This window comes from Pygoscelis adeliae, unplaced genomic scaffold, assembly GCF_000699105.1.
Source record: "Pygoscelis adeliae isolate BGI_AS28 unplaced genomic scaffold, ASM69910v1 Scaffold22, whole genome shotgun sequence".
NCBI classification, from domain to species: Eukaryota; Metazoa; Chordata; class Aves; order Sphenisciformes; family Spheniscidae; genus Pygoscelis; species Pygoscelis adeliae.
In genome coordinates, this window is record NW_008824350.1 from 635,233 (window position 1) to 651,579 (window position 16,347).

Sequence of the window (16,347 nt, forward strand, 5' to 3'; positions counted from 1 at the left end):
TCAGAACTGCATTATTCTTTTCCTCTTCCCCCCAACCTCTTTAGGGTCCCTTCCCCTCTTTTGTGGCCTTCCTTCCCCTGTCTGTCGTCTTACCCACTTCCCTTTCTTTTTGAACGGGCTCCCCCTTTCCGGTTCTTTGTAATATTTTTGTGTGCTCTATTTATGAAAGATGATGTACAAATTAGCATATTTACAGTTAGACAAAAAAAAAGCCAGTGAGGAGTTATGTTGATGTTTAGGTGACTTTCAGGTGCATCTGCCTCCTTCAGCATGCATTGCAATGATCAGGGAGAGGATAGAGGCTGTTGCGAAGTGAGTGCAAGATGAAATGATTCCCTTTCAGCTGTCGTGCTGTTGTAATTAGCATTAAAAAGAAAACGTTTAGCAGCTAGCTAGTTTTTCATAATGGCAATGTTGAGTGCGGCAAAAGATAGCCCGGTCTTCTTGAAACATTAACTGAGATTTTTTTTTTTATAAGATTCTAGGAATCTTTTTTTTTTCTTATCCCCATTTTATTCTATATAAATGATTTGGAAATGCAAAATCTCTATGCAGCTATAATGTAGAAAACTTTCTATTTCATTTTATGGATGATGTTGTGGTTTTTCATTTACAGCAAAGCTACCTCTATTTTATTATTCCAAATTTGACAGAAAACGAAAACTTCTTGTCAAAGCTTATACCCAAAATCTGGGTAAATAAACTGTATATTTATGTTATTGTAAATGCCTCACAAATCTCAGAGCTATTATCTCCTTAGTAACATGATCTCTCTGCTAATAAAAAATGCCAAGGTGTAGTATTTAACAGCTTTTTAAAATACATTGCTATAAATAGCTGGGATTATATAATATGGTAGCATGTTTATATAACTTCAAGTAACCAGGATGCCTTTTTCCATATATAAATCTAGTTATTTTTAAAATTCTGTTTGAAAACGGGCTTTTTTCACTGTGGACAGCAGTTATATTTAATAGAATATATTCACTATTTCAGCTTTAAATGTGTTACTACTTAAATTAATGGAACATTTTTCAAGGTCTCTTTCTGAGAGGGAAAAAAGTAAAAACAGAAGTTCCCAATTTGTCTGTAATCAAGTGTTGTCTTCAACCAACACTTTGTAAACTTTAATAATATCCCCTCTTCTTTTTTTCTTTCTAAACTTCATAATCCTAGTTTTTATCATTTTCTCTCCACATGGAAGTCTCTCCATCCACGTATAATTATTTTTGTGGCCTGTTTCTGGATCCCTTCTCTTTCTTCTATAACTTTTAAAATAGGGTGGCCAGAACCCAAAACAGGTGAGAGTACCTTTGATTAATATACCAGCATTATAATGTCATTGTTGTGGGCTTTTTCCATCATCAGCTGTAAGCATGCTAGCATCCTATTTGGGTTTTTGACTGCTCCTATCCATAAAGCACCTGTTCTAGTGAAGGTTTTATCTGACTTCATTACAGTTAATTTAGAGTCCTGATATTTATGTTTAAAAGAACCCATTCTGTTCTTTCATATATTGTGGGTTATATGTCCACTGATACTTAATTATGCATGAGATCATGGTATTCGTTCGTAGTATCTGTCTACCTTCCTTTCTGAAGTCCTTCTCACATTCCTTACAGTTCAGTTTCATTCCGATTAGCCTGAGATATTGGGTGGTGTCTGAAAATTATTTCAGACTTTGTTACCACTTTTCATGCTCAAATAGGCTTTCTTCAGGGTTTTCTGATTCCTATTCCTAACAAGTTCCTCATTGGGAAAAGTGTGCAAAATTATATGTGCCATCCATATATGTCATTTGCTTTGGCAGGTGAATAAACTCTGGGTAAGTTTTTACTTGCTGACATTTCAGCTATGATCGAGGATGAATAGGAATTCTTGTCTTGCCTGATGATTTTCTTTGATAAGAATGGAACTTTGTTTTTAAACTTTTTTTAAATAATGCTTTTATTTTCTTTTTTCTTTAACTGAAGCTGATTCAACGGGTACTCACTCTCTATACACAACATACAAGGACTATGAAATCATGTTCCATGTTTCTACTATGTTGCCATATACTCCAAACAACAAGCAACAGGTAAGATGGACCATGCCTGTTTAGAATTAATTTTTCCTCCATCTGAAATGTAGCTGAACTATTGAATATTTATGACAACTTTCATTTGTTACTAACAAAGAAAACACTTAAAGAATCAAAAGTATCAAAAAATAAAATTGGCCATCTCTATGTCAGGAAGATGAGCAAAGCAGATCATTGTAGGTACATCATAGGTAGATTTTTCTCCATAGGACTGTTTTCTATTTAATTATGCATTATTTACTGAAACTGATCTAAATATTATACAATAATGTCAGTAGCGCATCTGTGTTACATAAATAAGAGTTCGTATCTTATGTCAAAGGGACGTAAGTACTTGTGTAGTGTACTACATGTAGTACACATGTCATAGTGTACTTGACATGATTTTCAGCCTTCTGCAGCAAAGTCCGTTGCACTTTAAGGAATGCATTCAGCAAATTGTAATATGCACAGAATCAGAGGTGACAAGTGGGTGGTCCAGCATGTGACACAAGAAGCCATGAGACAAAATCCTTTCTCTTTTTTTTTTTTTTTAAGTTTTTTTTATTATACTGAAGAGCTACGTAGGCTGACCTGCTTTGTTACTCTGAAGTACCTGGTCTTGTTAAGTAGTAGGCCATCTTGTTGTGTATGATGTGTATGCATTTTACTCTAGAAATGATGTTATTTTGTGTTTCTGCAAATAAAACAGAAATTTCCTTTAACAATGAAAGATAACACAGCATTCTTTTTAGTTTGCTTTTGTACGCTAAATGTTACACTGCTTTCTAGTTTACCTTTCTCTTTTACCGTAGTCTTGGATTTACTGAAAGAAGCCTATCAGAAAATTATTATAGCGTGTCTTAAGGACAATGACAACTATTTTCAACTTGAAATAGAACCTGCTTCTGGCTTGTAAAAATGTGTGAAGTGAGGAGTGTTTTCCAGCTTCCATGTATCACTGATTACTCTGATACTAGCAGGTTTTGCTGCTGTTTTTCCTCTTCCTTTAGCTGAAAATTTTCCCCAACAAGATCTTCCTATATGTTACATGTAGAAATGAAATTGTTACAAAAATTAAAATGCCCATGCCTGAAACTTAGAAGATGAATAACTAATATTCTGGTACTTGTCATATAAATCCCCAACTGTTTCAGTTTTCAGCTTGAAGTATCTCTTGGAATAAAAAAAATTGAACAACAGTAATTTATAATAATGAGAAATAAAGAATTGAAAATTGTGAAAAGACTGTGTTTTAACCTATGCTTTTTTTTTTTGTTAAAGCTTCTGAGAAAACGACATATTGGAAATGATATTGTGACAATAGTTTTCCAGGAGCCTGGAGCACAACCATTCAGCCCAAAGAACATTCGATCCCACTTCCAGCACGTCTTTGTCATTGTAAGAGTGCACAGTCCCTGTACTGACAGCGTTTGTTACAGGTAACTATCGCTAGTTTCACTGAAAACATGGAATTTGAGTGCAAAGGGAGGTGTCATTCCTCTCAAATTCTCAGTAGGGAAACATAATGAAAGATAGGGGTCAAGGAGATTTTCGGTCATGTGAATGTAGTACGCTTTTTAAAAAGTAAATAGACACACATGAATATGTAAAGGAAGCACACCCAATGAGGAAATGAATGCTGTCAGTATGTCTGTACACACACACACATGTGCGCACACATATAAAATCAAGCATTTGGGAATGATTTTAAAATTCCATCCTCACTTCCTTTTTATTCTCTTCATTAAGAGTATGCTAGAAGAGTATTTCTATTTCGATTCTTATGAATTCACTTTTTGTTCAGATAATTTGGGCATTTGAGCTTATGTTCCATTTTTGAAATTGACAGTGAAAAAGTATGACTAACCTTTCAGAAAGAAGCTAAGCTCTCTGAAATACTTTGTCTGAAATACCTTAATTTCTTACATCGTTTCAGTCCAACAAAGACATTCCAGAGCATTATGCAGCAAAAAAAAAAATCTTAGTGTGACCTTAAAGTCAATATGATTAAAAGAGAAAATGGTAACTGATAGTAACATATAATAAAGAATTGCAAGATGATTCCTATTTAGCATAATTTTTTAACCAAATGGAAAGCATATAGAAATTATGTTTTTGAGTTACACTTCTTTTTACGGTCAATGAAACTTTTTACCTTTGTTATATCCTGAACTCTTAATGTATTTTTATTTTTAAATGTTGACTGATCTCACAAACTTTTCTAAAGCTTCTTTATTTAAAATATGAAGTGTCAGAGTAATGGATTTAGAGTAGTTATCTTGAAATGAAGTAGCCTTAGAATTAACTTGTCTTTACTGAAATACAAATGTTCACCTAAGTGTTTCATTCAGACAAGTGCTTATTTAGAGGAAGAGCTAAGACTGCAGTGTCTGAGATGGTGTATTCATGTTTTTCAAGCAAGTATAGTAAGGCATAAAGGCTTTTCCTTCCCCGTGTTTGGTAAAGCTCACACAGCACTTCTGGAACTGATGCTGAACTTTGTATGTGTATTAAATTCTCCTGGAGTAGGTGTGTTCGTGTTGATACTCATTTTAAGGTATTCAAGGTACTCAAATTCCACTGCTACATAATTTATGTGGACATAGCTTGTTCTTAAACTTTTAGATGTATGTTTCAGCTCTTACTCTGTACAGAAACTGATTTTGAAGTAAAAGGAAAGTAGGAAATACATCTACAAGGGCTACAGATGCATTTTCCATTTGAATTGGATATTACAAACACAGAGAAAGATCTGCTTTTGGTTATTATTTGAAATAATGTGACTGCATATTTTCAATTTCTTCCTTTTAAAAGGCATGGGAAAGATTTATACTTGTTATACTGTAATAAATTTAAGTATCTCGTTCTATTTCTGACCTTCAGACTTCTGAATCGCTTTTGTTTTTCAAGTGTTCACAACTACAAGGGCTGGAGCCTTACTGGTTACTATTAGTGAATAAAATTTGAGAATTTCAGCTTTAGTGATGCTACAAGCTTAAATTTTAAGGGGAGGGGGAGCAGGTAGGAAAAAAAAAAATTGAGTGTCAGTGTTCATTTTGATACAGGAGACTGCCAGAGTACTGTATGTTCTGTGTACTGCCTTTAAGATTAAAATCCTTTCTTTTTTTGTCCTCTCAGTGCAAACACTTGATTTAAATTTATAGAATTCCATTATGAAAAGTTTTTCTAGGAAACTTTTCAAAGTAAGTTTGACCTCTTTTTCACTGAATTATTTGGAACAGTTTCATAGATTCATTATTCTAGACAAAACAGGAAGCCATATAGCAAAACCATTCCAGCATAAAAATGTACTGGAATTTATATTAAAAGCTACACAAAAGGAATAAAATCAAGCACTGTCTTGGCCAGTGATTCTCCCTCCCAACTAAGATAAACAACATTTCAAAAGTTTGGCTTCTGTCAGCATCATTCACTTTTTAAAACTTCTCTAGCATATGTTAAAGATTAAATTCCTATCCCTGTGATTCATGATATTGAATACCTAATCAAATAAAACGTCACTGGTAGTTTTTCATTACATCCAGTAATTGTGTTTAATGCTTAGGCTTCTATCTCTTAATAACAGACCCTTTAGGACCACTGAAGATGATCGAGAGTCAGATGGTTGCATCATGAGCACCACCTGTTGCATACTTTTAGATATATTGGCATACATTTGAAGGAAATATGACAGTCAGTCACATCTTTCAATATCAGTTGCCAGAAAATATAATTTAAAAAACCAAAAACAACAAAACCAAACAAACAAATAAAACACCCCACCACCCAGGAACAGAAGATATGGTTAAAGATTGGGTGGCTTAATTTTTATTTTTGGTGTTCCTGTGTGCCCCCCCCCCCCCCCCCCCCCCCCCGCTAAATCAGTGAAATAAATTAATTGCTATGAATTATTCAGCTCTACCTGTGGCAATGAAAAATAGCAAGAGCATTAGGTTTCTTCTTTGTGTACTAAGCCTCTAATTTATAGAGAATGCATATTAATAAAACACAGGATATTCATCAATATTCAAGTCACTGACTGCCTGGCTATTTAATCTAAAATTACCAGCCAGCTCAACACTCTTACTAGTTAATCATGCAATCTAAGCCATTCTGATATTGATGGTTAACATTAATTGCCCAACTGCCATTTATAAAATCCTCTCCTACATCTTTCCTTTGCCTAGCAGAGAACCCTTTGACACGTTTAACTTTACGGACAAGCTGGAGAATGCCAGCTCATCTGGGCTGTTCTTGAAACCAAAATGTTTGTTTGTGTGTTTCCCGTGAAAAGGATGTTGTCTCCCATGGTGGTTTTGCATTTTGAACATTATCAGTAAAAATGTTCCTCATTATTAAGATCTTTGGTAAGTTTTAAGGATTCAGATAAGTTAGAACAAAGTGTGAAAATAATACCAGCCAGTTTTCCAAATGAAATACCACATACATTTCAAGTTCCATCCTATTTTTCTTTATAAAACACCATTACTGTGATATTTTGGCCAAAATTAGTTAATGGTTTTTCAGATCTAGTTATAGATATGTGGTAAATCATATTTGAACTGTTGGAGCATTTCTTGTCACAAAACTGTTGAAGTATGGTTGTCAGTCTCTTCTTAGGACAGATTATCAAGTGAATGATACTGGACTGGAATGGCAAATCTTCAGTGATGCCAAACATCTCTCATCCGCTCTGTATCAAAAGAGAATTGACCTTAGGGAGAATAGCTAGTTGGCATTGCCTAAGGCTTATTGTCAGCCCATCACTTGGTATGGAAACTAAGAGTTGAAAAAGAAAGCATCTATTTCTCATATATGTCTCCAAACTTCTAAGAAATTTCTTATTTCTAGTATTTTTGGAGTCTGTTTTTATCACTAGCATGCAATATCAACTAGTGCAGTTTTCGATCTGGAAATTTAAAACATAATCAGTATATTATAATAGTATATTATATACGTTTATATACGTTTAAAATATATACGTTTAAAATATACGTTTAAAACATAATCAGTATGTATGCATTCAGTCACCCGAAGATGCTTCTCACAGTGAAACTGGCCTTGTGAGATGACTTTATTGTCTTTATCTTTTTAATGTGTCCATTTTATGTATATTTCTAGTATTGATCATACACTTCACATTGCTTTCAGTTGAGCCTTTCAGCTTCAAGTAGCTAAATTATAAGCTAGCCTTTTTAATAGCGTGTGTTAGAAATTTTCTGTTTATAGTAGAAACAAACAGAATTCAGAACTGCCATACATGAGTGACTACTTTGTCAAAAAAAGCATGGTTTTGCACTTGAAGCTCTTTTTAAGCTGTGGTACTGAGGATGACTCAGAAATGCCTGGATGCAAAAATAAGTGGCCTTCTGTTTATACGGTAAGGAGGACATTAATCTCCACACTGGCAAGATTTAAATGTAAACATAGGCATATTGCTGAGAAAAGGAGAGGAGAATTGAGGGTTTAAGGAAAAAAGGAAATGTATTTTCTGTATTCAAAAACTGCTGAAATGGCATACAGTGAAAAACTCTGCTTCTTCCTTATTCTTTTATTTCTTTTAGTGTTGCTGTGACAAGATCCAGAGATGTACCATCCTTTGGACCGCCTATTCCAAAAGGTGTCACGTTTCCTAAATCAAATGTGTTCAGGGACTTCTTACTAGCCAAAGTCATTAATGCAGAGAATGCTGCTCATAAATCAGAAAAGTTTCGTGTGATGGCCACCAGGACCCGTCAAGAGTACTTGAAAGACTTGGCAGAGAAGAATGTCACCAACACACCTATTGACCCTTCTGGCAAGTTCCCCTTCATCTCGCTTGCTTCAAAAAAGAAAGAAAAGTCCAAGCCTTATCCAGGAGCAGAGATCTATAGTTCTGGTGCTATTGTTTGGAGTGTCCACGCAAAAGACTACAGCAAGGGTATGGAAATAGACTGTCTCCTAGGCATCTCTAATGAGTTTGTAGTCCTCATTGAACAGGACACGAAAAGCGTGGTGTTCAATTGCTCCTGTCGAGATGTCATAGGGTGGACTTCAACAGACACAAATATCAAAATATTTTATGAGAGAGGTGAATGTGTTTCCCTGGAGAGCTTCATCAGCAACATTGATGATATCAAAGAGATCGTCAAAAGGCTGGAGGTTAGAATGTGTTCTGTTGTTTGGTTCCCCTTCTTTACGTTCTCCTCTTGCCCCACCACCAAGTAAGGCTTCAATTTAAGTAATGCTTGGGATCCCTAAAATTGTTCTAATTGTTTATCGTGAAATCTATGAGGACTTTCTTGCTTTTATTTCTCATAATCCAATATTGCTTTCACTTTTATCAGATATCAGCCCACCTCAGCTGGTTGCGTGTGTGTCAAAAATGTCTCAATATATTAACAAAAAAAAAAAAGCAGAACCTTCAGATGTGTAAATTGCTCCCAATAAATATAGAAGTCTCACTTTATTTCTCTTCCTTGTTTTCCTTCCCTTTCTCTGTTTTATAGGCTTGTTGTAATCTTGTTTCAAATGAAGCTGTAATATCTTTGAGACTGACTTACTATGTTGCCAGCAGGGTGCAGTCCCTATTGCAACCTTCAGATATTCTCTGAATGCATGTGATAAACTAAAAATGCAGTGAATCATGGTATCTGTCTATAAAACATCTGTCCGTGCTCATTTTTTTATCCAATTAAGTTATGAAAGAATGTGTTACATTTCACCGTCTTTCCTGTAATTTCATAACTGTAGTTGTATAATGACCAGGAAAAAGGGAAAACCAGGCCCTATTAAATTGCTCTTGGCGGTATTCATGCTCATGGTACATAAGAGTTGGCATAGACCCCAGTTTACTGTGCTTAGTAGCTGCATGCCACCACATTCTGACTGAAGGTAATCTTGCAGTTTACTGAAACAGTTACAAATGTAGAATGGTTGGCTGGTTACTAAAGTGTAAAAGATAAAGTAGAGATGCTTGTGTAACTCCAGGTGTTTTTCTGTTGTGTGCTGCCATGTATCTTCTAAAATTCCTGTGGTTTCAGTAAAAATTTCAAGGCAGAACTTGGGTAACCAGACTCTACTGAAAATACTAGTTAGAGTGACAAGACCCACTTCAGCTGATTATGTACCCAGGACTGTGATATATATTCCTTGATTTGGTTGATTGTACAAAACTGGAGCCCTTAAACCTCTATTAGCCCTGAAGGTCTCTGTGCATTAAATTCTGTCTTCGTTTCAATTCACAGCTTGTGACTAAGGGCTGTGAAACAGTGGAGATGACTCTGCGTAGGAATGGTCTGGGTCAGCTTGGTTTCCATGTAAACTATGAAGGCATTGTGGCAGATGTTGAGCCCTACGGCTATGCGTGGCAGGCAGGACTGCGACAAGGCAGCCGGCTGGTGGAAATCTGCAAGGTAGCTGTAGCCACTCTGAGCCATGAGCAAATGATTGATCTTCTCAGAACATCAGTAACAGTGAAGGTTGTCATCGTCCCTCCGTATGAGGACTGCACACCACGCAGGTATTGTATAATAGCTACATTTGGTCTGAAATTATATCTTGATTTGTGGGGTAAGGGGGGAAAGGAACACCACAGAATAAGTGTTAACCTCCAGAAACCATGGTATAATTATAATACAGCATCCAGTATTGTAAGGTGAAAGAAGAGGGCAGAAAAAACTGCCCATATTCAGACTCCAGGCCCCATAAAATATTCATTGAATACCACAGTTTAATAAAATGCGTGAAGAACCTTACGTGTCCTTTAAATTCCACGGAATTTAACATGGAAATCAAATGATTTTTTTGTTGTTGTTGACAGTTGTGTGTTTGATGCATCAAAATTAATTGTACATTTCCCTCCCTGCTTTCCCATTTGTTGGTAGTTTGCAATGTCTGTGGATGTAATTCTCGAAAGCTATGAATAGACTTACATTCTTCTACTTTCACAAATAAGTAAGGCTGTAAATGATGAGAGTTTATCAAATCTGGCCAGAGAAATTGCTGCAAATGGTAATTCTTCTTTACTCAGTAGTAGATCTTGCTGCATCTCTCTCACTTCCCATCTGTGTTAAGCCTGAGGCTTGTGTCAGCTGCATTATTGCTTTTATAGCTTTAAAATGTTGCTTGATCAGAAATAAGCAGTAATACGTGCTTTTTTCTAAATTGGACATTAAGTCCCTCCATTTTTCCTGAACTCACACAAAAGCTTTTTATAATTTTTACTGCTCCCATCTGAACTCTCTGCAGTTGTCTGTAGCATTCAGCCACATCACTAAATCTGATTTCTATATTCCTGACATCCTGTATTAATATCTTGCAAATGCTATATGATTAAAATGGAGTGATCTTTAATAGGCTAAATTTGCCTGCAGGCTAGCTCAAGTTTTATACTAGATTTGCCAAGAAGCAGCAAGTGCAGTTACCAAAGTTCAACGTGTTCCTTGCAGTGAGAGACTGAGTGTTTTGCACTGCTGTTTTCTAATCAGGCAATATCTTTGTAGGGGTAGATGCTAAATCTTTGCATACTTAAGGTTGAGGCTGAACTTAAATGCATATTTATTTGATATGAAATTGTGTCCCGAGCAAAGAGCTTGTACTTGCATAAAAGAAGAATCCATGTTTGTTTTTACCATGAGCCATACTAACTCCTTTTGTAACTGGTAGCAAAACAGGAGCAGAGAGAAAAGGAGTTTTATTTGTCCTTTAGTTGTTAGTGGAAAATTGAATAGATGTCAGGGATTGAAATGAGCAGTGGCATAAGGTCACCCATGAGGTATTTGGAAAGCTTTTGTACAGTATTTAGCAGCCCGAGCAAATGGAAAGTTCAGCTGCAATCATAGCAAAAGGATTAGAGCAGAAAAATCTGTGTGGAAAGCACAGATCCTATTATTCCTGAACTAAATTAAGTACAGCCAAAAGCAAGCTTAGCTTTAGTGTATCCAAACCCATAGCAGGAAGAGAAATTACTGCACTTTTTGAAATACTGTACTCAGCATCAGTGAGTTTTGTTGTTGTCTTGTAGTGAGCAAATGTTCATGGTGAGTTATTGCCTAGTTATAAAATTTCATAAAGCAACTCTTTATCCTGCTTGCTGTATCTAAAATCATTAAAGTTGAGGAACTGTGTCTTGAATTTGTAGCTATCCGAAATATATTACTAGAGACTTGACTTAAATCTTTGCACAAAGCAATTTCTCTTTTGGCAATTGGTTTTCCAAAATTGGGAGTCCTTTCATTGTGTCCTCTGGAGGTCATTTAGTATTTCTACTACAGTAACTTGTACAGGCCATAACTAAAATGAAGATCAGTTCTGCTTGGTACAGTACATTCATATGAGAAGCAGTCCCTATCCTAATAAATTGATTGGCTTGAAGCTGGAGGAAGAGCTGGGGTGCAATTAGATAAGATGACTTGCCAACAGGCACGTGGGCAAGGTCAGTAGCAGATACAAAAATATATCCAAATACCCCAATTCACAATCTAATGTCCTACACAGAGGCAGGCCTTGTTATGGTTATATCTCTACTAAAAGATGGTCGTTAAAACATTGCCACTGAACTTATTTAGTGGACTGATTGCTGACCTTGAAGTTAAGGACACAGCAGCAAGAGGAAATTGTGTATTCTTGCTTCTTAAACTGTAACTATGTCTGCCAAAAAAAGAGCAACCCAAACTACTGAAATATATAAAAAAAAAATAGCAGAGACATAAAATATGAAGAGAAAAGAAAAAACAAAGATTTTAGTTAGGTTGTGAGTGGACTTTGAAAACAAATCTCCTGATCATCCCCATCTACCATGCAGCGGTTCACATCAAAGTGGCCTGGGAGCACACAAACATTTCCTTTCAGATGAAGCTGAACTACGTGTGCTTCAGAAGCACACCTTGTGCCTTCCAACTTCTAATTTAATTTGCAGGTCAAGACTAGAGGGTAGGCCAAAGTAAAACCACAAAACGTGTATATTGTGGACCTCAGCAAGACCTCAGCACCGACTGTTTCACTTTGTCTGCTCCTATTAGACTGCACAACTTGCTAATGTCAGCACAGCCAGATAACAAGTTACCTGTTTTGTTTTGTATTTTAGCTGGGAAGAGATACTGATGTTTCTCACACTAACGGTGTAATCACTTAGAGGAAGGGCTAGAAGTAGAAAATTTTGCACTGATTGGTTCTTTTTCTTTCTCATTAAATAATGATGCGTGTAGATAAAGTAATCACAATAAAAAATTCACTTAAATAGAGGTATACACATTTTTCAAGAGAAATACCCAAATTATCCTCACCGAAGCTGAAGGTCACATCTACTTTCCAAATCTCTCATTTTAAATGTATGCAGAAGTTTGCCCTGCATCTTACGTGGACTGCATTAGCTTGTGTCCTGTTCTACTCCAGTTTTTATGCTGTCCTGTTCCTGTACATCCTCAGGAAGCAAAGGGCATCGTTTGGACTTGGCATCTACAATTTTTAGCAAGTGTTTTGTTTTTATAATGTGCAAATTTATCAACTGAGGTACTCCAAAGCCAAAGATGTTTGAAAATGAAGTGTGATGCATTATTTCATGGGAATCTTGTCTTTTCATGGATGTCTGTGCATCAGAAAGATTTATCTCAAAAAGAACAAACATTTCAGGTCTTAATTGTCTGGGTGCAGGTGAGTTCTAAAACCCTTGACTTTCTTTAAATCAGGAAGGGGAGATACCCTTCTAGCAGATTTTTTAGCTTTTATAACCCAGTAATCAGATGAATAGTATCAAAATTTGTTAAATACATGTTTCTAAAAAGCAAAATCTTACATTTACTGTTTCATAGAATTGATTCAGCTTCTGTCTTCAGATTTCTATCCTTGTGAACAGGATATATTTATTTTATTTTTTTTAGTAGCATGTTTAATTTCCTCATTTCCAGGAGTTCTTCAGAAAACTACCGTATGCCAGTGATGGAATACAAAGTGAATGAAGGAATGTCGTATGAATTCAAATTTCCCTTCAGAAATAATAACAAATGGCAGCGAAATGCAAGCAAAGGACAGGGACCTCATGTGGCTCAGGTACCATCCCAAATACAAAGTCCAGTAACATCTAGGATTGGCTCTGGGAAAGGAGAAGGGAAAATGCCACCCCCAGAACGAGCAGCCAACATCCCCCGAAGCATCTCTAGTGACGGACGCCCGTTGGAGAGCCGGAGGTACGTGTCTTCTTCACAAATGGCTTTTCATTGCTGCTCAGAATCTTGTCTGGAAAAAAGCACAATAGATTTATCTAAGTATCTGAAGACTGCTTTTAATCTTGGTTTTAATTAGCCAAAAGGCAACATGAATATGAGCGAAACAGTAGCCAAAAGGAAGTACCTTTCCTGGCATGATTAACCACAAAATGAAGTGTTACAGGATTGTTAAGCTATGTTTCTCTGTGTTGGATGGTATTCTAAAACTGCTGTATTGTTATTTAAGTTTTAAATGAGTTACAATCAGAGTTTTAGATCTAAGTGTTCCTGAACTCCTGCATTTTGAAGTAGTAAATCAAAATTTTAGCTTGTTTATAGGCTTGGTGGAATTGCCTAAAGCTCTCAAGGCAGGAATAGTATCTAACAGGGTGTTTAGCAAGAGAATTCTGACCAGTGCAGAAAGCAAATTTATTTGATTGGGGAGTTTTTAAACTTAGGCTAGAGAAGAGATTGTTTTAAGTTTGCATTTCTCCAGGGTGGTTTGGGGTTTTTCGTTGTTTTATTTTTCTTAAACAAGAAAGCAATTATTACTAAGATAAAGGTATCAGGCACGTCCTGTCACAGTATTTTCATTCTTTCATGGAAAAAGATGTATTTGGTAGTATTCAAATGGACTGTCATTGTTTTGATTATCTGTACAAATCTGTCACTGTCTCTGCATTTACAAAGAGATCTGTTGAGGGAAACAAGCTCGTAGCTTGTATTTCTTGTTTTGGACAACTCCTTAAAAAAAAAAAAAGCTGTAGACAGATTCTGATCATGCTTTACATTGCTGAAAAATATAAAGCAGTGGAAATAAGAGGCATATTGTAGAAAATTTAAAGAGAGCTCTAATGAACTAACTTAAAGCATTTTTCACATCCTGAAGAACTGGGGATTAAAAAAAAAATGTTCAAAGATGGTACAGCCAAGACCAAGAAACTACCAAGGTGAAATTGAAACTTCTGTGTAGGACACCTTGTTAAGAAATGATAATAGCTGGTAAGGACTTCATTTTCTTACGTTCTTTTTCATTAGACACTATCATACTTCTGCACTCAAACTGATTAGAGAGTGCCCCCCCAGTTGTAGCGTTAGGTAAGCTCAATAGAGGTATACTTAAAGCTCCCATCAGAGTGAGTTGCAAAAGAAAATTTGCAACACTGAAAGCGCTAATACTTTCACAGGCAACCTGAAAAGATTGTCTGTGAAAAAGGTTGCAGAAACCAGTGAGACACTGGCCTCAGCTCTCTAATGGTATATTTGGACCAACATAAAAATCGCATGGCTTCAGGCCGTATCTGCCTGTTACAACTTGAAGACAGGCGGATGCTGAATTTGAAGGAGTAGGAGTTGGGATGTTGGGTATTTTTGCTCTCTCCAGCGCTGTAGAATCTCACTCTCTAATTACGGAAGGCATAGTAATACCTGGGCAAAGTTTAAGGCAGTGGCAGAAGATCAGAACCAGTTGAGTTGCTGACTGATTGCAGACGCTTCCATCTCTTCATGGTATTAACCAGAGTTTTGTCTAGAGTCTCGAGTGGCTGTTCCACGACTCATGCCGAGGAGTGTGAGCCTTTGGTTGCACTGAGAGGCGGGGTATTATTAACTGTGTTTTTCTTGTGCACAAAATCCTATGTGGGCAACATTGCACACCTAAAGCATCCAAGATTTATCCAGTCACTGGATGCTTCTAGAGGGGGGTTATCGCCTGGCAAATATTTGCAAAGTGAAAATTACATTTCCATATACTCAGTATTTGTTTTCAAAAAGTGAAACTTTGACTTTCCATTTCCTTCATTTTCAAGGCATGTAGCTGGCGTTTTTCTCCTCTAGACATTCTTTTAAGTATTTTTTTTAATTATTATTCAGAAAGTGTTCTATTGGATCTTTTCATCCTTAAAAGTATATTATCAAAGTAGCTTTTAAGTTTGGCTGGGAATTTTTTTGGATGCCTGAAAAATGTCCTCTCTCTTATCTTTCTGGTCTGCTAAACATGTTAGTCTTGGCTGGATCAAGTTTAAATATAACAGCAGCTGCATAAGGTTAATGTGTTTCCAGTTAAAATGAAGAAAAATACATTTTTGCCATTTTAAAGGAACACTGGAGGGGGGAAAAAAAAAGCAATAAGCTCACTCCAAGACTCATTTGTCTTTTCTCTGCATGATAAAAGAAAGCTTTGCTTTTGGGGAAGCTCAGATACTTCTATTCTTATTGTGTAAAATCTCTAAAATCAACAAAGATGAGATTTGCGTAGCCCTCTTAACTACTGTCTCATTTAATTTTTCACCACTAACTTTCATACTTTCCATAGTGTAAAGATCACCTATCAGGAGGTGCTGGAATCTGTGCGTGTTTCTGGTGCAGGTGGCAGCGATGGTGCTCCGCTGTGCCTCGCTCCCTACGATTTGTTCTTTGCTCAGCTCTCAGTTGGCTGGAGAAATGGAGGACGAAGGGTAGCCTGGTAATATGGGTACCGGGATCTATACCGGTGGTCCCTGTGATCCAGAAAGGGCCCTCTAATTAACATGAGTATAAACTTGACCCCACCATATACAAGATGGCTACTTCAGTGTCTCTCTCTCTCTCTGCAATATTTATGTTCTATTGAGCAATTTTAAGGGATTTTAGAAAAAAGCACCTGTCATTACAGCTCATTAGTGAAGCAGTACAGCTATCCTAGATTTCCTTAGTACCATTAGAGCTTCACTTTTGAAAAGAAGGTACTGCCTAAGTGTCAGTGGGGCTGGAAACTTACCTATGAAGATTGGCATCAGTAAGTAATGTCAGTACTGAATTATCTCAATTTTAATCTTTGGTTGTGGTCTAGATATCACCAGCTATCACTTGTGTTTCTGCGGTGCTGAGCCGCGGTTCAGACTTGCTGATGTTTGACTGATCTTGCTACTTAGTTGTCTTGAGACTGGAGCTGGCATTTATCCCTCCGTGCTTCTGCCTTTTGACTGCACGTTCTTCGTTTATTGAGCCGCGCGCAGTGACAGTGATGGCAGATCTCATCTGCCACTAAGAAACAGCACTGTGTAGTTTGTGATCTATGTTTTAAGGGATGTGGCAGCTGAGAAACCCATAGTAAATTGATCC

General features: G+C 36.6%; 1 protein-coding gene across 1 annotated transcript in view; it reads left to right on the top strand.

Annotated features, from left to right (window-relative positions):
* The window catches only part of SIPA1L1 (signal-induced proliferation-associated 1 like 1), a 225,618-nt gene that overhangs the window by 172,732 nt on the left and 36,539 nt on the right, over positions 1-16,347 (top strand). The window contains exons 9-13 of the mRNA XM_009319181.1: positions 1,974-2,077; positions 3,344-3,501; positions 7,627-8,203; positions 9,289-9,563; positions 12,949-13,227. Of these exons, the coding sequence (XP_009317456.1) occupies positions 1,974-2,077; positions 3,344-3,501; positions 7,627-8,203; positions 9,289-9,563; positions 12,949-13,227 (1,393 nt within the window). The remainder of the gene's footprint in view (positions 1-1,973; positions 2,078-3,343; positions 3,502-7,626; positions 8,204-9,288; positions 9,564-12,948; positions 13,228-16,347) is intronic.